Here is a 22,171-nt window from a genome sequence, read left to right as displayed (position 1 = left end):
GTTTCCATGCTGCATTGACCATCTCCAGTGCCATAACCCCTGTGTCCTCACTCCACACCAGATGTGATCTTTGTATCCCTTTTGTCTCCTTGCTTTCTTTCACACTTTTCTCTGTTCTCTTTGTTAACGAGGGGATTTCCCAAGGTTCCTGAGGCAGTTCATACCTTCCCTCTGTGCTGCGACACCAGTACGGCTCCGTAATCTGAGTTCCCTTTCTCTGTGAACAGTCTCTGGCGGACGTGCACCAGCTGCGGGAGAAGAGCCTGGCCTCACCCCCCCAGGAGGCGCCAGGCTTCCTCCAAGCCTCCAAGGACTCAGCAGGGAGCAGCAGCAAGAACTCCTCTTGCGACATCGACGACTTTGTCCTGGTGCCCTACAACAGTCCGACGCACTGCTCCAGTAAGTCCTCTTCCCCAGGGGCGGGCTGCTCGGTGTTACCATGCCGACAGATGTAAACACGGTGCTCCTCCGATCCCAGCTCTTGGTCATCCCCGGAATTAATGGCTTCAACACTGACGGCCGTGCCGTCAGCTCCCTGGGCCCTGGGCTCCGGATTTCCCTCCTCCTTCTCTCCTTTAAGAAGCTCCTTACAACCTTCCTCTGTGACCCAGCTTTTGGTGCTCAGTCCCATGGTCTCACGGGTGTCTGAGCGTCAAATGTTATCCGATAACCCTCCCAAGGATGCCGAGTAGACTCAGCATTGTTGTTGTAATTCATGTACAGCTCAGCACCGTTTCCCCAAATGTTGGGAGAGCAGATGAGGCTGATCCAGGCCAGGCTGTGATTGTGCTCTCTTTCTTAAAGTGGGGGACATGTTCCTGGATTCCACAGGGTGCTGGATTGTATGGTGTCCGATGTAGAGTTTATAGTCATACAGCACAGACACAGGTTCACTGAGTCAGTGCAGATCCTCAAGCACCCATCCTACACTCATCCCATTTTATTCTCCCCACATTCCCACCAACTCCCCCCAGATTCTACCCCTCACCCACACACTAGAGACAATTTACAGTGGCCAATTAACCCACCAACCCACACATCTTTGGCATGGGGGGAAGCCGGAGCACCTGGGCGAAACCCACGCAGTCACAGGGAGAACGTGCGAACTCCACACAGACAGCGCCCGAGGTCAGGATTGAACCTGGGTCACTGCTGCCCCAATCCATGACCACTGTCGGGGTGAGTTTAGGACTGGTGAAACTGTCAGAACATTTAAGATAAGGTATCTTTGTTAGTCACATGTGCATCGAAACACACAGTGAAATGCATCTTTTTTGCATGGAATATTCTGGGGGCAGCCCGCAAGTGTCACCACGCTTCCGGCGCCAACGTAGCACGCCCACAACTTCCTAACCCGTACGTCTTTGGAATGTGGGAGGAAACCGGAGCACCCGGAGGAAACCCACTCAGACACGGGGAAAAATTACAAACTCCTTACAGACAGCAGCCGGAATTGAACCCAGGTCATTTTACATTTTAAGTTAGGAACAAAATGTGTCAGAGCAATGATGGGCATCTGGGAGCAAGATTTGATAGGGACTTGGAAATCTGCGTTAAATAGGAGATCTGCCTCATCTCGTTCAATGGTGCAGAGTCCTTCGTGTCTCCGTTGTTGCAGAGAGTTACAGACTTTCTTCCTTATTTACCTTAAGCAGGAAATTTTGATCCTTGCAAAACTCACAGAGTACAATGGGCACTGTTATGTACTGATTTGCATGTACAGGTGTACCTTGTGTCAAAGTGCAGCAAAGCCACAGCCTCTCTTTGTAGTTCAATAAGCAGTGTGCTCATAGAGCCCCTGAGATCTTTCTCCATTTTCATGTTGGTTTAATTGCAAATGGGTGCTCAGTAAGTAATGGAGAGATGAGGCCATGTACAACGTGGTCAGTTTGTGTGTGGAGAAGGAACCTACTTTGTTGAAGAAATATTAACAGTGGTATGTCCCCTGTCTGACTCACACAGGGTGTATCAATGTGGCATGTCCTGTACGGTCCCACTGAGCAACATGTGTCAATGAAGATTAATTGTGGAAGATACCAATTTTGCTACTGGGCTCTAACTAGCTCTGAGTTCATTCGAACAATCATGTTAAGGTAACGGGAGCGAAGGTAGTCACACAGCCCATTCAGTAATGTTGGGATCATTGGCATCTCCATTTTACTGTCTGATCCCCATAACCCTTGATTCTCCTGTGGTCCAAATGTCTATGGTGTTGATTTTATTCATCATTTATGCGCAGGAGCTGAGTGTAGTAAGGAGAGAATAAACTTGCTCTGTTCTCCTCAGGTGAGCTGCTGAGTGACAGTCTGACAGGAAGGACGGTGATTGACAGCCTTAATTACAGCAGGTAAGTCTGCCACACGCTGTTACAACACACTGGACGGAGCCCAGCAATGCTAATGCCTGGGTTTAATTCTGTAGCTCTCAGTGTTTCATGCTTTGCCCCAGTAGAACTCGTCCAAGGTGAGGGCCACCTTAACTGGACCAGACTTTCCTTCCATCACTTTAGTCTTGCTGCCATGTATTACCCATCCCTGGGTGCCCTGAAAAGGTGAAGGCTGGTATCAGGGAGCAGGAAACTGTAGGATCATCGGCTTCATCAATGTCCTTCGGGGAGGAAATCTGACATCCTTACTCACTCTGACCCCTGTGTGACTCCAGACCCACCAATGCAGTTGACTCTCAATGGTCTCCTGAAGTAGCCCAACAAGACACAGTCCGGCCTTGAATTGGGATGGACAGTAACTTTCCCCAGCAATATCCACATTACGTGAATGTAAAACTAAATGAAAGAATTACCACTGAAGGTCTTGGTAGACTACTTCAAAACTCAGTTAAGAGTCTACCATCTTGGTGCCAGGGCTGTAGTCACAGAGAGGCCCAAGAGAGGTGAAGGCAGTGGACGTCCTACCCCTGAGCTTCATGGTGACTTTTATCCTTTTTCACACCCTCAATCACAGTGGGATCATTAGCCTCTGGATTCCTGCCCAGTAACAACCTATGGCTGCTTTAAGGGAGGCAGTACAAGGGAAAGGCAAAACAGAATGCAGATTATCGTGTTACAGTTACAGAGAAAGTGCAGTGCAGGCAGACAATAAGGCGCAAGGGCCACAACAAGGTAGATTGTGAGGTCAAGGGTCCACCTCCCATTCTTCTAAACTCCAAAGAATATAGATCTAATATTTCTCATGATTGAGCCTCTCATGACTGGACAACGCTCTCATCCCGGGAATTGGCCATGAATTTCCTTTGGACTGCCTCCAATGCCAGTAAATCCCTTCCTAAATAAGGGGACCAAAACTGCACGCAGAACTCCAGGTGCCCTGTACAACTCTAACAATGCTTCCCCATTTCTAAGTTCCAACCTGCTTGCAGTGAAAGCCAATTTGCCTTGCTCTCTGGCTGATCTGATGCCTTCCCTGTCCCAATCCCCAAATTCGTTCCATTTCTAAATCTCTGCAAAATCAGCCTCAGTGACTGAGCATTCACAGTTCTCCAATCGGGAGACTTGCAAAGATTTTCAGCCCTCTGAGGGGAGAAATTCTACCTCGCCCCAGGCCCAGGTGGCCAAGGCCTCTTCCCGAGACAGTGGCCCTCATTTTGTGTTCAGTTTTAGCACTGATTACATTAACACAGGAGTTGTTCTGCTCATTAGTGATGCTGGGTTGCCATTGTCTCTCTGTCGTGCAGTGTTTGGTGTCTGCTTGGGTTAATCTGTATTCTGCTCCCTTTCTCCTTCCAGCAGCTCTCTTCTGACCTCTGTCGGCCTGGGAAGTCACGGGAGCCCGCTTTCTCCCTCCGCGTCCTGCAGCAGCTCCCCGAGCCCCTCAGGGTAAGCCCAGCGCAATCTTGGACCAAACGGACCATTGACGGAGTGTTTGTTATTGTGACTCCTATTGACATTTTCTCCAACAGTCGCCTCAAGATCTGACATTTAATGAGTTGGAATTTGGCATCAAAATCCCTGAGAAACATCTTAAATGTCACAGAGGCTGGCTTAACTTCTGGTACTCTTTACAATTAATATTAACACTTTAATGGAGCTAGTCCTGCCACTGATGTCCATACTGAATGGGCACCTTTCTGAGTCAGAAGGTTATGGGTTCAAATCCCACTCCAGAGCCTTGAGTACAAAAATCTGGACTAGTGCCACAGTGCAGTAGGGAAGGGACGCTGCACTGCCAGAGGAACCATCTTGTCCATGAAATGTTAAACCAATGGCCCATCTCCTCTCTCAGGTGGGTATAAAAGATCTATGGCACCGTTTCAAAAAAGAGCAGGGTGGTTCTCCCTGGATTCCTATCTGTTTGTGATTGGTCCACGCTGCGGTTAGTCGCGATTGGCCCGGGCTGAGTCTGTTTGTGAATCTCCACTTTTACTTCCTTTTTGCAGAGGTTCAGCTGCTGGTCTCTACACTTGCCCCAGGCAGGGTGTTGTCGTCGTTGTATCTTTCCTCTCTTCACCAGAGCACTGGTAACTGGCAGCCCATAACGAGAACACTCCTTTCGTGGGTGGTGACTGACTCTAGAGGGTGGACTAGCAAAACCTCTGCAATGAGCAAGCAATGGAGCACATAGATCAGCAGGTCCATTACTCCCTGGATTCTAGTGGAATTCCAAGCCAGGGCTTTTTTCAAAAATTGAAACATCTGCAGATGCTGGAAATCTGAAATAAAAACAGAAAATGCAAGAGATACTCAACAGGTCAGACAGCATCTGTGGAGGAGAAACTGTTCCTTCATCAGAAACTCTTTTGGGTCTGCTGCAAGACTTGAACTCAAGAGCTCCTGACTCTTGACTTGGTTACTGCTGAGCGAGAGTTCCATGCCCTTGAGTTACCAGAACTCCTGTAAATGTGTGTGTTCTACAACTATATGTCTCTCATATTACCTACTGTCGGAGTGATATGGCTGTATCTGTGTCTTTCAGTCGGTCAAACCAGGAGTCGATTGGCACCTACGGAGCCACGGTTCCCATCCCTGTACCCACCCAGGTTCTCAACTACCAGCGAATAGAGCAGAACCTCCAGTCTCCAAGGCACAGCCTCCTGCCAAGGTTGGTATTCCCAGTGAACTGGCTGAGCTGCTGTTAGGTACAGCCATACCCTGCACCCAATCAACAGCATTCCTTAAATCATTCCGGGTTTCCTTACAAGCTCCTTATTCCACACAAGACAGCAACATGACTGAAGTTTAGCCACTACACTCCTCATTGGGGCAACATCCACTTTACCCAAGGTCAGAGAGACAAGGAGCAGGTTGGCAGAGTCAGCCCTTGGTGTTTAAAGATCTCCAAAGACTGCACAGAGGGCATTACAGTAGTGTAACCAGTCTACTTGAGCATTGTCTCTGCCAGGACTACTCGACCTACTGAGGTGGTGGCTTGCAGGCTTACCTATGGTTGGATTTTGTTCATTTTTCCAACCGTGGATGTTGCTGGCAAGGCCAATGTTCATTGCCCACTCCTTATTGCCTTTGAGAAGGTGGTCGTTAACTGCCATACTGAACCACTGCAGTCCCTGTGGTGAAGGTGACCCTACAGTGCTCTTGGGGAGTGAGTTCCAGGACTTAGGCCTGGTAGCATTAAAGTGAAGGCGATGAGAGGTGAGATGGTAGTCTCTCTCTCTCTCTCTCTCTCTCTCTCTCTCTCTTTCTCTCTCTCTATCTCTGTCTCTCTCTCTCTTTCTCACTATCTCTTTCTCTCTCTCTTTCTCACTCTCTCCCTCTCTCTCTCTTTCTCTCTCTCTATCTCTATCTCTCTCTCTCTTTCTCACTCTCTCTTTCTCACTCTCTCGCTCTCTATCTCTCTCTCTCTCTCTCTCTCTCTCTCTCTCTTTCTGTCTCTCTATCTGTGTGTGTCTCTCTCTCTCTCTCTCTCTCTCTCTCTCACATTGCTCTCTCCCTTTACCCCTTGACCTGCTCATTTAAGTATCTGTTACTCTCCACCTTCAATATATTCAATGATTTCACCTCGGGGAGATTTCCAAAGGCTGGTATCTGTCCTTTACTCCATCTGAAATGGGTGACCCATTTTTCTTAAACTTTGTCCCTCAGTTACCCCCACTCCTCTCAGCATCCATCCTGTCCATCTCTCAGAACCTTATGTATCAACGAACTCCAGTGAGTGTCAGCCCGACCCACTCAATCTCCCTTCATGTGTTAATGCTTCCTCCCAACCTTGGATCCACCCAGTGAACCTTCTCTACATTGGCTCCAATGCAAGCAGATCCTTACTTAAATACAGAGAATAAAACTGTTCACATCACCCAGTAATGTTACATCAAAACTTCCCCACTTTTATGCTCCACATCCCTCGCAGTAAAGACCAGCATCCCTCATACTTGTGTTTCCTACATGCTAATCCCTTGTGTTTCTTGCACTGGGACACCTGATCCCTTTATGTGTTTGTAATCTGACTCCACTTAGTTAATGGATTTCTTTTTGGTTCTTCCTTGCATTTTTCCCACATTATACTCCCAACTGTCGACACCTTGCACACTAACTTCATCCGTCCATATCCCTCTTCATGTCCTCTTCACAACTTGCTAACCCACCTATCATATCATCAACAAATTTGCTGCAGTACTCTCAGCACCTTCATCCAAGTCACTAAATGTAGATTGTAAATCGTTTAGATTGTAACACTGGTCTCTGTAACACTGCACTAGTTACTGATTACCAATCCAAAAATAGTCTGTTGATCCCGATTCTCTGTTATCTGTTAGTTAATCACACCTCTATCATGCTCCAACCCCATGCACTCTTACCTTGTGCAGCACACTTTGTGTGGCTTCCAGAAATGCACATCCACTACCCCTGATCATTCCTCTTTATCCACGCTGTGTGTTACAGTACGTCCTCGAAGAACACCAGCAAATTCGTCAAACACGTCATACTGGCTCTGCTTAATTTTCTCAATGTCCTGCTATTACTTGATTAAGGATGGATTCCAGCATTTTCCCAATGACAGATGTCAGGTTAAGTGGGGCTATAGGTTCCTGCAGTCTGTCTCCTTTCATGAGCAGTGCTGTTACATTTTTCCGATCCTCTGGGATCTCTCCAGGATTCTGGGAGTTTGGGAGGATTACAACCACAGCCTCCACTTCCTCTGCAGCCACCCTCTTTGTCCAGAGGATGCAGATGGTCAGCTACTGGGGACTTGTTGGTCTTTAGCTCCATGGGGTTGGACCTGTAGTTTCTATTCTAGCGATAGAGACTGTTTTATGTTTCCTCTTCCTCATCACACGGTGATTATCTGGGATTATTGCATGTTTTGTGTCCTCTGAATGCACTCAGTCTTTTTCCCAGGGTTGGGGAATCAAGAACTAGAGGGGAGAGGGGAAAGATTTAATAGGAACTTGAGGGGCAACTTTTTTTACACAAAGGGTGGTATCCATGTGGAACGAGCTGCCAGAGGAAGTGGTTGAGGCAGCTACAATAACAACTTTTAAAAGACACTTGGACAGGTACATGAATAGGAAAGGTTTAGAAGGTTATGGGCCAAACGCTGGCAAATGGGACTAGCTTGGATGGGCACCTTGGTGGGCATGGACCAGTTGGGCCGAAGGGCCTGTTTCCGTGCTGTGTGACTCTCCAACTCTGCTGTGGAGACTTATCCAAAATAATGATTTAAAATCTCAGTCATTTCTCTATTTCCCAACATTTTTCCCTGAGTCTTACCGCCAAAGGGACCTTAGTTTACTTTAGCCTCTCTCTTCCTTTTATCTGCACCTGTAGAAACCCTCACTGCCTGCTGTTATATTATTATCGTCTCCCTATTGATTGCCTTTTTAGTTATTTGTTGTTGGTTTCTAAAGGTTTCCCAGTCCTCTGCCCCACCACTTATCTGTGCAACATTCCATGACTTTTGTTTTAATTTGACACCATCCTTAACTCCTCCGTTGCAGTGACAGATGGTCCAGCCCTCCCACAGAGACTTGCTTCCTCACTGGCTTCTCACCCTCAAACTGAATTTGAAATCCTGCAAGATGTGATCACTCTTTCCTAGGGGATCCTTTATCAAGACCTAATTAATTAATCTGTCCTCATTACCTGATAACAAAAGAGCCTGCTCCCTGATTGGTTCCCCAACTAAGAAACCAACCTGAATATGCTTTATGAACTCATCCTCGAGACTACAATTGCCAATTTGATTTGTTCAGTCTTCATGATGAATTATTGTAGAGCCTTTCTTACAAGCCCCTATTATGATTTTACCCTGGACTACACTATAGCTGCTAGTAGGGGCCCATATACCACTCTCACCAGTCACTTCTTACCCCACACTGTTGGGTATCTTCATCCAATCTGATTCTACACCTTGAACCTCTGAGCCACCATCGGTCCTTATCACCAAAAAGAACAAGCTTTTTTCCATTAACGCCAGCTAAACAAACTGTTGCTGGTTCATCACTGTGTTGAATGTGGGCACTGGCTGTGTCTGCATTAGCTGCCGTGTTACACCGGTGGCTGAAAGGTCCATCGGCCGTGGGGCGGTTTGGGGTGGTCGTCAGGTTGGGAGTGTGTCCACTGACCTTGCCTTCTTTGACGAGCCACGTCTGCTTCCTGTTCAGGTCGGAGGCGTTTGGAAGGTCCTGCAGCACAAATCCGCTGGGGATCAATAAAACATCAGCGTCCCCTCCTCAGCATGGAGACCAGGGCTGCACGCACCATCGACAGTCATCTTCTGGAAGTTTGAAGCCGTACTCACCACCACCACAAGGTAGGCTGATGCAAGGGGTTGTTCCCGTGGACACTTGATGTGCAGACAGACAGCTCAGAAGGTGCGTGTGTCGTTGCCCTGAGTGGAGAAGGGCTGTGTATTCAAGCATATTGTTTCATTCCAGGTCTTGCATTCCCCACACACCAACTGTTAATAAAATGTATTATTACATCACTGTCTGCAGTTCTGGTCACGTGCAGGGAGGGTGTCATTGAGCAGGAAAGGTACAGGAAAGACTCACAAGGATGTTACTGGGACTGGAGGGATTGAGTTGTAAGGAGAGACTGGACAGGCTGGGACTGACTTCACTGGAGGAGAGAAGGAGGCTGAGGGGCGACCTCACAGAGGTTTATAAAATGAGGGGCTTAGATAAGGAGGATGGTCACGGTCTTTTTCCCAGGCAAAGGGAGTCCAAAACTAGAGGGCATAGGGGTAAGGTGAGAGGGGAAGGATTTAAAAGGGAGCTGAGGGGCAACTTTCAGAGGGCAGAGGGCAGTGAGTATATGGAACGAGCTGCCAGAGGAAGTGGGTGAGGCAGGTACAATTACAATGTTTAACAGGTACAATTGGACATTTGGACAGGAACATAGACAGTAAAAGATACTTGGGCATGGGCTCCTGGTACAGAGGTTACAGCAGGGAGAGGGTCAAGTGATAGTAGGAATCGGTGGGCAAGAATGTCACAGAGATAGAACCGGTGGAGGTGTGATGTGGGAATGGCCAGTAGTCACGCAGAGCTGTGGAACGTGCAGGCTAAGGTTGCCCACTCTTGGAAAGGAGAAGCATAAGGATTTTGTGGGCTTCAAATTTTCAGTGACGTGGGGAAAGGTTGAAACATAAGGACACAGGTTAAACTCTAGGTGTCAAAAGATCAAAAGAAAATTGGTAATTGGTTTATTGTTGTCACATGTACCAAACTTTGTTCTGCATGCCATCCATACAGATCATTTCATCACATCAGTGCATTGAGGTTGTACAAGGGAAAACAATAACAGAATGCTGAATAAAGTGTTACAGTTACAGAGAAAGTGCAGTGCAGGCAGACAATAAGGTGCAAGGTCACAACGAGGTAGATTGTGAGCTCAAGAGTCCATCTTATCGTACTAGGGGACTGTTCAATAGTCTTATAACAGCGGGGGTAGAAGCTGTTCTTGAGCCTGGTGGTACGTGCTTTCAGGATTTTGCATCTTCTGCCCAATGGGAGGGGGGGAGAAGAGAGAACGTCCGGGGTGGGTGGGGTTCTCTGCTATTCCGAGTTAGCCCCAGAGCTGGGAGTAAGATCCTGCTGTGGTGATACTGTAATAGATTTCCATTTTTGACACCAGGTATCCTGTTACCAGAACCTCACCAGCACGGACTGGGCACCAGACTGCACAGCTGCTCCCAATCTCTCGGAATGTCAGCAGAAGATAAAGAAGCGATACTCAGACCCTCTGGTGGCTTATATGGCCCAGCCTCAGCAGAGTCAGCCTCAGCAGGTCCATGTACAACAGTCCTGCAGACAGATGAGACTATCACCTAAACTCTCCGAGTTGATTCAGAGGAGCCCACTCCCCACCATTGTTGGATCCCCAACAAAGGTAACGTTGCTGGCGTTGTATTTGGGGAAAGGTTATTTTGCTGATTAACAGGGGACCAAAACCGTGTACAGTTTGGTCACCCTGCTACAGGAAAGACATGGTTAAACTGGACAGAGTGCAGAGAAGATTACGAGGATGTTGCCAGGACTCGAGGGCCTGAGTTATAGGGAGAGGTTGGCCAGACTGGGTCTTTATTCCTTGGAACGTAGGAGAATGAGGGATGACCTTGTAGAAATATTTATAATTATGAGAGGCACAGATAAGGTGGACAGTAACAGTCTTTTCCCCAGGGTAGGGGAGTCCAAAACTAGGGGCATAGGTTTAGGGTGAGAGGGGAAGGATTTTAAAAGGGAGCTGAGGGGCAACTTTTTCACGCAGAGGGTGGTGAGTGTATGGAACGAGCTGCCAGAGGAAGTGGGTGAGGCAGGTACAACAGTATCATTTAAGAAGCACTTGGATAGGTACATGGAGGGGCGGGGCTTAGAGGGATATGGGCCGAACACAGGAAATTGGGACTAGCTGGGTGGGCACCGTGGTCGGCGTGGACTGGTTGGGCCGAAGGGCCTGTATCCATTGCTGTATTGCTCGATGACTCATAAGTTTGTGTAGATAGGCAGTGCTTCAAAGCCAGTGAAATCAAAGAGAACGTGGCAGCCAATTTTTGCCACAGCAAGATCCACCAGATGGTCTGCCTTAGTGGCATTGGTTCTACCCTCCTGGTACCCCACAAACTATCTACATGAAGTACTTTGATCCTGCATCATCGCTTTGGGGTTCGCTTTAAAGATCTCAAGCAAACTGCCCCAAGATGCTGAAGTAAATCCTACTTGACCGTGGCTGTAAGTGCAGGCTCTTTCCCCTGAGGAGAGTCCCATGGCTGAGAGTTTCTCCCTGAGTATGCACTGTCACACCAAAAGCATTCACTTATCCCTACCATCATCGGTTTGGTTCTCTGTCAGGTGTTTGTACAGGTTCCCCTCACCCAACCTACAGGACAGGCCAGCGTCTTGTGGTGACACGCGGATGTGACAGCAGTCAGTCAGGAGAGAACTCCACCCCACATGATCCCCTCAGCCAATAGGACACTACCAAGCTGTGATTTGGTTAGAACCAAGGAGCTTATAAATCAGTGAGTGCAATTAGGTCAAATCAGCTGAATGTGGATTAGGTGATGCCCTAATATACTTAACTAAGAGCTCTGGTTTGGGATGTAATTGTTACAGTGCCAGTGTCTCTGGAGTGCTCTGCTCCCTGACCCAACCCAACCCGACTCTCGGTAAGAGCCCAGCTCAGTCACCAAGGGTGGGGAATGGCAAGGAAGGTGGTCTGATGGGACAGGCCTGTGCACATTGGCCTGGGCTGACAAGTCCCAGTAAGGAGTGTGAGTGGCCACTAAATGGTCTTGTTTTCTTTACCTATCGCCTGCCAGCTCTTGCTCCACCCCTTCCCTCCACCTCTTTACACTGGCTACCTCGCCGCTGTCATCCAGCCCAGGTGAAGGGTCTCAACCCAAAACGTCGACTGTCCGTTTCCCTCCACAGATGCTGCCTGACCCGCTGAGTTCCTCCAGCGTTCTGTGTGTTGCTTGTTCTCTTCACCTGACTGAATGAGGGCATCCCAACACTCACCTTTACAACAGAGGAAGCATAGCAGCTGATACACGCACCACTAGCTCCAGCAAGTGACCATAGAACAGGCCCTTCGGCCCACAACGTCTGTGCCGACCATGATGCCAAATTAAACCAATCCCTTCTGCCTGCACGTGGTCCATGTCTCTCCATTCCCATGTATTTATCTAACAGCATCTTGAACGCCACTATCGTATCTGCCTCCACCACCATCCCTCGCAGCCCGTTCCAGGCACCCACCACTCTCTGTGTAAAAAGAAAACTTGCCCCGCACATCCCTTTTAATCTTTTCCCCCTCTCACCTTAAACCTGTGCCCCTGATGATCTCCTTCAGTGATGTCAGTGAAGGGATTGTCCCCAGGGCATCTCTTCAGGTTGGACCTTTGTGCTCAGGTCGCTGGAGTGGGCATTAACCTCCAGAGGGCTGGCACCTGAGCACTGGTGGGCACTGACTGTCAGTCAAAGGGCCTTACTCCCCATCTCTGGCACTCTTAGTCAGAATAAATAACAGGGCTCAGTGAAAACAAGATTACCATGCAGTTTGTTTTAATGCCTCAATGAATTTTTCCAGCAGGCTGCTTTTGTTGAACCTGGGAGATTAATATTTAACTCCCAGAGACTCCAGGACAATCCCAGAAAGTTGGGATAGGGAAGACTTGTATCTGTGTAGTGGCTTTTGGAACCTTCGGATGTCCCAAAGCACTCTGCAGCCAATGGTAGCTTTGAAGAGTAAGCACTGTTGCAATGTAGGTCATGCAGAGGTCAATTTGTGCATAGCGAGCTCCCACAGATAGTGATGTGGTAATGACAAGAGCACCATTTTAGCAATGTTGGTGGAGAGGTAACTGTTGGACGGGTAAGGGGGGAGCCTCCTGCTTGTTTCCTGTATATTTGACATCCACCCATGAGAAGTGGTGTTGTTTAAAACCAAAGCTAACCGCTCCAGTCATACTGTCAGCCTACATTTTTGTGCTCAAGTCTCTACTGTGCGTCCCGAACCCCAACCTTCTGGCTCAGGAGCAAGGGCTGGTGTGGATGGGGAGTGGTTGAAGAGACACAAGGCTGGTGGACGAGGGCACAAGGGAGATCAGCAGAAATAAGTGGATCTGGAGAGTTCACAAGAGATGTGGTGCAGAAGTACAGACTCTAAAGTACCACCTCAGTGAAAGATCAGTCACTATTCTGGTGGGGCACGTAAATCACATCACCCTTCCTCCACCTGCCCTGCCCCTAGGCTCACACCATTGGTTGGCCAATGTGTCTGTAGTGGCTTCACACAGCCAATCAGAAAGCAAACAGGCTGTTCATTATCTGATTGGATTATTCTTTACAACCAGTCACAGCCTTCCTCGATGTATACAATGTTTTTATAAAGTTGCTTCACTGCAATGTTAGCAGACGGAATGTGACGTGGAGTTAGCTCCAGAGACATTAAGGCAGATGAGCAAAAGCTTATTCAAGGAAGTAGGTTTTAAGGAGCATCTTAAAGTCTAACAAAGGGCAAGTGGGTTATGGAGGGAATTCTGGAGCCCAGGCAACTGAAAGTATGGCTGCTACTGTCACAACAGTGGGGATTGGGGACTACGCAAAAGATCAGAATTGGGAGAGTGCAGGGATCTCAGAAGGGTGTGAGAGTTGGGAGTGGGTTACAGAGATAGGGATGCTGAGGGTTACAGAGGTGTGGGGGTTGGAGGGGGTTACAGGCGGGGAGGGATGTGGGGGACTTTAAGACATCTTCCATGGGAGTGGGGCTGGTCAGACGATCGCTTGGGTGAGCCCTGGCTACCTGTGCTGAGCTGAAGCTGAATAGAGAAACGGGGGTTATCCTGAGGGGGAACTGAACCCTACAGTGGAGAGGACAGAAACAGGGCCGTCGAGACTGGGCAAGAATCTCCCCATGCAGTCACCCGTGAGCACCACACGGGCAGCCTCATCCCATGTTGGGATTGGATGGGGCAATGCTGATCACATGATATTGAGAACCAATCAGTGAAGTCCATAGCTCGCCTTGATCTTGAAGTCACCCAGAATTTGCTCAGAATTTTGTTGGCACAGATTAATTCAACCTTTAATGTAAATAACTTCTTTGTGAAGTTGTGGATGTTTGTAGTGTCAGTAGAAGGGGAAAGCTGCAGGCTCCTTCTGAGGAACTGAGTTTAAAGAAAAATTAACCGGCTTCTAATGTTGATTCCCCAGGTGTCGGCGCCTTTTGAGTTCCCAGAGCTTCCTAGCTCCCAGAATCTCGTCACACTGCTCACTCACCAGGGCATGACCCTGGCCTCCAATCGCAACAGGACGGCGCCTGATCTAGGCCACTTCCACCACCAGCAGCTTGGACACACGCAGATGTCCGCCGATGAAGTGAAGGGACCCTTCGGCAGGTTTGGCAATTAACGCCAGCAGGCCATTGACCCCCTCAGACAGCAGGTCCAGGGGGTGTGGATGCGAGCTGTGAACACACACCTTCCTTTACACAGGGAGAGTGATTAATAGAGTCATATAGCACAGTAACAGGCTCACCCGGTCTTCACCCACCATCAACCAACCACTTACACCGATCCAATGCCAATCCCATTTTATTCTCCTCACGTTCCCATCAACTTCCCCAGATTCTGCCACTCACCCACACAAATTAGGGACAACTTACAACAGCCAGTTAACCTCCCAACCCGCATGTCGTTGGGATGTGAGAGGAAGCTGAAGCAGCGAGGGGAAACCCATGCAGTCACAGGGAAAACGTGCAGACTCCACACAGGGAGCACCGGAGGTTGGGATTGAACCTGAGTCACTGGAGCTGTGAGGCAGTGGCTCTGTCAGCTGTGTCACTGTGCCGCCCCACATACTTACACAGCATGTGTTGAAAGGGCCACACTGTAGTTCTATCGCACATCAGCCTCCTTTACTCCCCCTGCATCTGCCACCCCTGTCACCGTTTCCTCCCTGCTTCCTGTATTTATCCAGTTTCCCCTTAAACCCCTCCCTGCTGCCCTACTCCCAACCCCTCCTGTGGTTGGGGTGGGCGGGGAGAATGTGCAAACTCCACACAGGCAGCACTGGAGATCAGGATCAAACCTGTGTCACCGGAGCTGTGAGGCAGCACCAGTTGCTGGGTTACCCCATTGGATTTATTAATCCATATAATTCAGGTTTCTAGTCCTGACTTCTTCCTGCAAACATAAACATCTTCTCTTGGGACCTTTCATGATCGTAAAGCTGCCCATCAGGTGAGGCTCAGAGCCCATCATCCAGAGAAAGGAGCACTGGCCTCGTCAGTCAACCTTGTGGATGGTGAGACCTAGGGCTAGGCAGGGAGTTGGGGTAAACCTCTGGATGTTGTGATTGGAGGGTAGCTGTACCTTTATGGATAGCTGTTGCTGATCAGCTGAATAGCCTCTCGCTCCTTCAGTGAAGTAGGTCTGTAGTTATGTTAGTGGTGCTGATATGTTTTTGCAAACCTTTCAGAGGCTTTTCTTTTACAAACTTTGATCCATTCATCAGCACTGTTGCACAATGTTGAGGTGGACACAAAATTAGAGGGATTCATTAACAAGTCTTGTCCAGTGAAAAGGAAATGAGGAAGGCAAAGAGAGTCGGTTGTCAGGATTAAGGTCAATCTGAAACTGTTCTATAAATAGATTAAGTACAAAGGAATAACCAGGGATAGAGTGAGGCCCATTAGGGACAATAGGAGCAATCTGTAGATGGAGCCAGAAGGTGTAGTTTTCTGAAATGAATACTTTCCATCGGTACTCACAAAGGAAACGGACTTTGTAGTCGGAGAATTCAGTGAAGGGAAAGGCGAAAGTCGAGTGCAGGTCTCCATAGATGAAGAGGAGGTACTCGATGCCTTAGCGGGCTTAAAGTTGGATAAATCCCCAGGAGTGTATGGGATTTATCCCAGATTGCTGTGGGAAGCAAGGGAGGAGATTGCTGGGGCTCTGGTTGAGGTTTTTAAATCTTCACTGGGCACAAGTGAGGTACCAGATGACTGGAGGACAGCAAATATGGTCCCCATTTTGAAGAAGGGAAGCAGGGAAAAGCCTGCCAATTGCAGACCTGTGAGCCTACATCAGTGGTAGGGAGGTTATTGGAAAAAAATTTAAGGGAAAAAATTTTCGATTTCTTGGACAGGCAAGGACTAATCGGAGATAGCCAGCATCACCTTGTCAAGGGCAGATCCTGTCTGGACAATTTGATTGAATTTTTTGAAGAGGTAACAAAGTGTATTGATGAGTGCAGTGTAGTAGATGTGGTTTACATGGACTTCAGTAAGGCCCTGGTTAATTGAATCCAATTTACCAGGGCAAGTTGATAAATTGGATCCAAAATTGGCTTGTCAGTAGGAGTCAGAGGGGGATGGTGGAGGGTTATTTTTGTGATTGGATGTTTGTGACCGGTGGTGTTCCACGGGGGTCCATCCTGGGACCCCTGTTTGTGATATACACAAATGATTTGGATGTGGATGTGGGGAGCATGGTCAGTAAGTTCACAGATGACATGAAGATCGGTGGGGTTGTGGACAGTGTGGAGGGTGGTCTTGGGCTACAGGGTGATATCGATGTGCTGGTGAAATGGGCCAAGAGATGGCAGATGCAGTTTAATCCAGATAAATGGGAAGTGATGCATTTTGGGAGCACTAATGAGGCTAGGACATCATGAATGGTAAGGTCCAAGGGAGTAATGAAGAACAGAGGGACCTTGGTGTACAAGTCCAAAGTTCCTTAAAGGTAGCACCACAGGTAGATAACGTGGTTAAGAAGGCCTTCATTAGTCAGGGCACTGAGTGCAAGAGTAAGGAGGTTACTTAATAAAACATTAGTCAAACCTCAGCTGGAGTGAATGCAGGTCTGGTCACTACACTACTTTTCTATGTGTGACGGTACTGGAGAGGGTGCAGAGAGGATTCACCAGGGTGTTCTCCCTAGAGTGGAGGGGGTTAAGAGGGGACATGACTGAGGTATATAAAACTATGAGGGGTATAGATAAGGTAGACTGCAGGAAACTTTTCCCCATATCGGAGTGAATAAAACTAGAGGACACAGATTAGGGTGAGGGGGAAGAGATTTAGAGGGTATCTGAGGGGGACCTTCTTCACCCAGAGAGTGGGGAGAACCTGGAACACACTGCCTGAGGGAGCGGTGGAAGCAGGGTCACTGACAGCGTTTCAGAAGTGTCCAGACAAGCACTTGAATCGCCCGGGTATAGAGGCCAAGTGTTGGAAGATGGGATTAATACAGAAGGGTGCCCACTGGTTGGCCTGGACATGATGGGCTGAACAGCCTGTTTCCAGGCTGTATGACTCTATGATAGGTCTTTGGCTGGAGGAGACAGGCAGAAACTCCTTCCACGGCAGGTGTAGCAGTGTGCAGAGGGCGGAGAATGTGTTTCCACAGTGAGCTGCGATGATCTGGAAGGTGCTGCCTGAGAGGCGATTGAAGCAGGCAACAGAAACTTTCAAACACAAACTGTGTTAAAACCTGGGAGGGGCAAATGGTTCAGGATTGTGGGGAGAGAGCAGGGGGCGCGACTGATTGGAGAGCACTGTCACAGAGGCAGGGCAAGCTCGATGTAGACTCGACACACTACTAAAGGGATGGCCCCAGGAAAGCAGTGGAGAACGGAACTCCTGATGGGAAGGGAGTAACTGGATTCCAGCAGAGGAAGGGGGAATGGTGTGGAGACAGGGCTCCAGCCCTGAAGGATTCCAGTGACGGGGAGAGGTTGTGTGCCTACCTGAGTTGAGAAAGTTAAGCAGAAGTCACTTGTGATGTTTCAAGTTAATGTTTTAGATTGGATTAATGAAGTTTCCAGTGGGTAAAAGGCTGATAGCAGAGTAACTGGCTTTAAGGTGACCTCAGTCTTTTCCCAGAAGTACGCTTTTACGCAACAATGGTTAGGATGTGCTGCTTGCTCGGACTTCGAATACAGACACAATCATAGGCACTGACAGTGATTGGGCTCGACTTATTACAGGACTAATGAGGAAAGAACAGCAGAGTGGGACTAACGGATTACTCTTTGTAACAGCCAGCACAGGCTCAGTGGGCTGAATGGTCTACTGTACTGAGGCGTGGTGTTCGATTGGGTTTCGCAGCAGATAGGTGGCGGGGGGGGGGGGGGGGGGGGGGGGGGGGGGGGGGGGGGGGGGGGGGGGGGGGGGGGGGGGGGGGGGGGGGGTGGTCAGCAGTCACAGTTTATCCGGAGACACTGCCTGCACAGATGGTTCCGCCCGGGGCTGAGCTTGTGCTGAGAGCTAAATGAAGGATAATCGAGGATGATTCTCAGCCTTCCCGTTGTGTCCAGAACTTGCACCTCTTAACAAGATCAGGAAGGGTTTATTTGTTGGTCTGTGAATAGTTTCTTGTAATCTACGCGCTGACGAACCTTCTGTACAACCTGCAGGTCGCTCAGCGCTGGTAAGCTGTCGGATCTGCTCCTGAAGGCAGCATTTGGAGGGCAGATCACGGAGACCGTGAGCAATGACAGCCTGAACACAGAGAGGGCGATGGACGTGACAGGTAACGTGGCCCAAGGCAGCAGCTCACTGCAGGCTGACTGCTGGTGTCCTCTTTAACTTGGTGCAGCCTCTGATTGGGGCAGAGTGCTCCCCCGAACCTTCAGGGTCCTGAGCTCTGCAATCCCCTCTCTAACCCTCCCTCCTTCTTCTAAAGCCTACCTCTTTTGCAAGCTTTGGTCACCCTTGTGTGGCTCGGTGTGAATCGCTGCGCTTTTGTGAAGTGTCGGGGGAGATTTATTTATCTTGGTCCTACTGCGTAAAGGGAGCTGTGGCTTGATTGCTGACTGAGTTCAGAAATGCTCATTGCAGTGAGTAGGTGTTCTGAGCAGCAGTGACTGGGCCCCTCCCACTGTCAGCACCGAGAGTCATAGAGTCATACAGCACGGAAACAGGCCCTTCAGCCCAACTCGTCCATGCTGACCAAGATGCCCATCCGAGTGAGTCCCATTTGCCAGCATTTGGCCCATATCCCTCTAAACCTTTCCCGTCCATGGACCTGTCCAAGTATCTTTTAAAAGTTGTTATTGTGGCTGCCTCAACCACTTCCTCTGGCAGCTCGTTCCATATACCCACCACCCTCTGTATGTATGTATGTAAAATAAAAGTTGTCCCATGGGTTCCTATTAAATCTCTCCCCTCTCACCTTAAACCAATGCCCTCTAGTTCTTGACTACCCATCCCTGGAAAAAAGACTGTGCATTCACCCTGTCTATGCCCCTCGCCAGCTCCCTTAGTAATTTGGTTTCTGTTCCACACAAACACACACAATTCTCTTGTGGAAGAATCTAGAACAAGGTTTCACTGTTTAACAATAAAGGACCATCCACGTAAGATAGAGATGAGGTGAAATTTTTTCTCTGAAGGTTGTGAGTCTTTGGAGCTCTCTTCCTCAAAGAGCGGTGGGAACAGGGACTTTCAGTATTTCTGAAGACGACGTAGAGAGATACTGAATAGCAAGTGGGAGAAAGGTTAGCAGGGGGGTGGGGGGGGGGAGAGAAGGAAATCTAGAACTGAGCTTACAATCAGATGATCACAGCAGTGTCAGGGCAAAGTGGCCAACCCCTGCTTCTAATCTGTATGTTCATGGTTGACCCTCGAAGTGCTGGGATTCTCAGCTGCCTGGCTTCTCTGCAGGGTTGTGGTGCACTAGAGGGAAGCAAGAGTCACCAGCTGTTCCCAGCAAGTGGGTCATCAGTGCTGAGGGCTTGGGGGTAGGGGTGGGGTGTAAAATAGGTTTCGCCAAATCCACTGCCTCTTCCAGCAAGCTGAATCCAGACATCTGGAGCTCCCTTCTCAGAACTCCACAGGAAGCGGAGGGCAGGTGAAACTTTGTGGGCTCTCAGCAGGTTTTGCTGGATTCGGACATTGCGGGGTGGTGAGGAGGGATGAAACCAGGCAAACCGTGACCTCTCCTTGTCTCCAGTTCCCATTGCCTTCAGCCACCCAAGCCCTGAGCTCAGGAGTTCCCTGTCTAAACCTCCCCACCTCACGTTCTCCCTCTTCCTTCTCTAAAATGTTCCTTAAAATTTGCATCTGACTGAGTGTTTTCATTTGCCACCCATCCTCATAGGTGGTCTGATGGTAAATTTGCTTTGATAATGCTTCTGTGAAGTGCTAAAGGTGCTACAAGAATGCAAGTGGCTGTCGTTGGATCTAAGTGGTTGGTGGATTGATCTCGAGGGGCTGAATGGCCTCCTCCTGCTGCTTTGAGTGTTTACGCCTCCCTCGGTCTCTGTGTTTGTCTCTGGGAGTTGCGCTGGTTGCTTAGAGGGGTGGTGTTGGGCAAGGTATCAGACTTGCCTCTGACGTACGCGAACCCTGTTCTTTCCCTCTCCAGCTCCCAGCGCAGCCAGCGGGGGACAACCTCCGACCGCACTCTCCTGCAGTCCGGCCCCAGCAGTGTTCATGGTGGGGTCCCCTCCCAGCGGCACCTCCCCCCACTCTGGCCGGACACGGATGTTTTCAGGTATGGTTGTTTCTGCTTCAAACGTGTCCTTAAAATCCAATAATAACGTTGTAGCATTACTGGTGCTGATGAAACTACCCCATGGAGTAAAAACTCCTCCAGTTCACTCCTCAGGGAAGGAAAGCTGCCATCCGTTCCCAGTCTGGCCTTTGTGACTCCTGTCCTCCAACGTGTTTGACCTATAGTTGCCCTCTGAAATGTCCCATCAGGCAATAACGGGTGGGCAACAACTGCTGTGCTCACCATGTTGAATCCTGTGTGTAAATAAAAACCATGTCATTGACCAAAGATATCAGTTATATTTTTCACATACCTGGGGGGTGTGGGCAGCAACGTGGAGACCATCTACACCAATCCCTGCTGGGCTTGAAGGGACCTGAATTGTGGGCAGATAATATTGCTTTTCCCGAGGGCGTTGATGAAGGTTTCACAACATATGGCAGGCTTCTGTGGGGGTCAGACCACAGGACCTCACCGAGAAGGCAGCCACGGCCTCATCCTTGGAGGAGGTCTACACTTAGTCCCACTTCCGTATCATTCCCTGCAAATGCTTCCCCTGCCAAGTATTTCCCAATCCAGGCAACTCCCCAGGTTACGCAAGTGTTCAGATGCTGCAAATTATCTGTAAGCCACTTTCTCCAAGTCAGGACCATCCATTTTTCTATCATAACCCCCATCGTATCGCTCTACATACACTTGCTAGAACTCTTTCATTTCATTGAAAATCACCCTAACACTCCCCATAATTAAACCAATGGAACATATACCATATCCAGTCGTTAATGTATACCATGAAACATTTTATTATTAGTTGTAGTAGGTTGAAAAATGCTGTAAAAATGTACGAGAGAATTTGTATAAAGTTGGATTTCTATAAGTCAGGTCATTTGTAACTGGGGGAGCCCCTGTACTTGCGATCACCCTCAGGAAATCAAAGGAATACTCACCATATTTATGCAAACTTTCCTCTTAAACCTTTAAAAACTGGTGTTGATCTGGCAGGCTTCCCTAAGGATGTGTTTACACTAACTGTATTGTCTGTATTTGTGCTTTGCTTGAGAGAGTCAAATATGTTATCGTGTCCCCACTGAGAAGCTATTTTGAGCTTCCACCAGGAATCCCTTTGAGAAGAAGAGGTGTCAGCAACTTCTGTTTTATCTCTTGGTACAGCTGACCACCCAATCAATTGGCAGGTTAATGTTTAACGCACGATGTCAACAGAAGGCAGTGTGGTAGTCTGGGTGCTTTGCCTTCTCTCTGAGTTACTGCTCTAACAGAACTAGCTGGTGACTTCACTTGGAGCTGTACATCAGCCAAACATAAACCCAAATTTAATGGCACTTCCTTCCTCCGCCAGCACACAGAGGCTGCAGGGTGTACCAAGTGTGGGCAAGGTGCACTGTGGGCACCCACGCCCATTCTGAAAGCAAGCCCACATGCAGAAAGGCAGGGCCAGCAGTCACCGGGGTGCACATATAGGAGACAGTATTGTAGCTGCTAAATTACTGGACCAGTAATCTAAAGGCTTGGTTCAAGATCCAGAGGTGCATGTTCAAATCCCACCACAGCTGCTGTGAAGTTCAAATTCAGTGACTTAAATAAATCTAGAGTAGAAGCCAGAATCAGTGGTTGTAAAAACCTGTTGGGTTCATGACTGTCCTTCAGGGAAGGAGATCCGTTGGCCTGTCTGGTCCATGTTTGTGACTTCAAACCCATGGGAGTGAGACCTCCCCTTAACTGCACTCTGAAATGGGCGAGCA

At 48.8% G+C, this 22,171-nt stretch overlaps 1 protein-coding gene across 1 annotated transcript in view; it reads left to right on the top strand.

The window, feature by feature from the left end:
• The window catches only part of ulk1b (unc-51 like autophagy activating kinase 1), a 101,347-nt gene that overhangs the window by 61,081 nt on the left and 18,095 nt on the right, over window positions 1-22,171 (top strand). The window contains 10 exon segments of the mRNA XM_052032212.1: window positions 228-399; window positions 2,287-2,347; window positions 3,743-3,832; window positions 4,929-5,054; window positions 8,572-8,720; window positions 10,046-10,215; window positions 10,217-10,300; window positions 14,125-14,309; window positions 18,331-18,446; window positions 20,283-20,411. Coding sequence (XP_051888172.1) covers window positions 228-399; window positions 2,287-2,347; window positions 3,743-3,832; window positions 4,929-5,054; window positions 8,572-8,720; window positions 10,046-10,215; window positions 10,217-10,300; window positions 14,125-14,309; window positions 18,331-18,446; window positions 20,283-20,411 — 1,282 coding nt within the window.

Source organism: Pristis pectinata, chromosome 17, assembly GCF_009764475.1.
Source record: "Pristis pectinata isolate sPriPec2 chromosome 17, sPriPec2.1.pri, whole genome shotgun sequence".
In the NCBI taxonomy this organism is placed as follows: domain Eukaryota; kingdom Metazoa; phylum Chordata; class Chondrichthyes; order Rhinopristiformes; family Pristidae; genus Pristis; species Pristis pectinata.
Note: the sequence above shows the minus strand (reverse complement) of the source record. Positions and strands in the feature narration are given on the sequence as shown.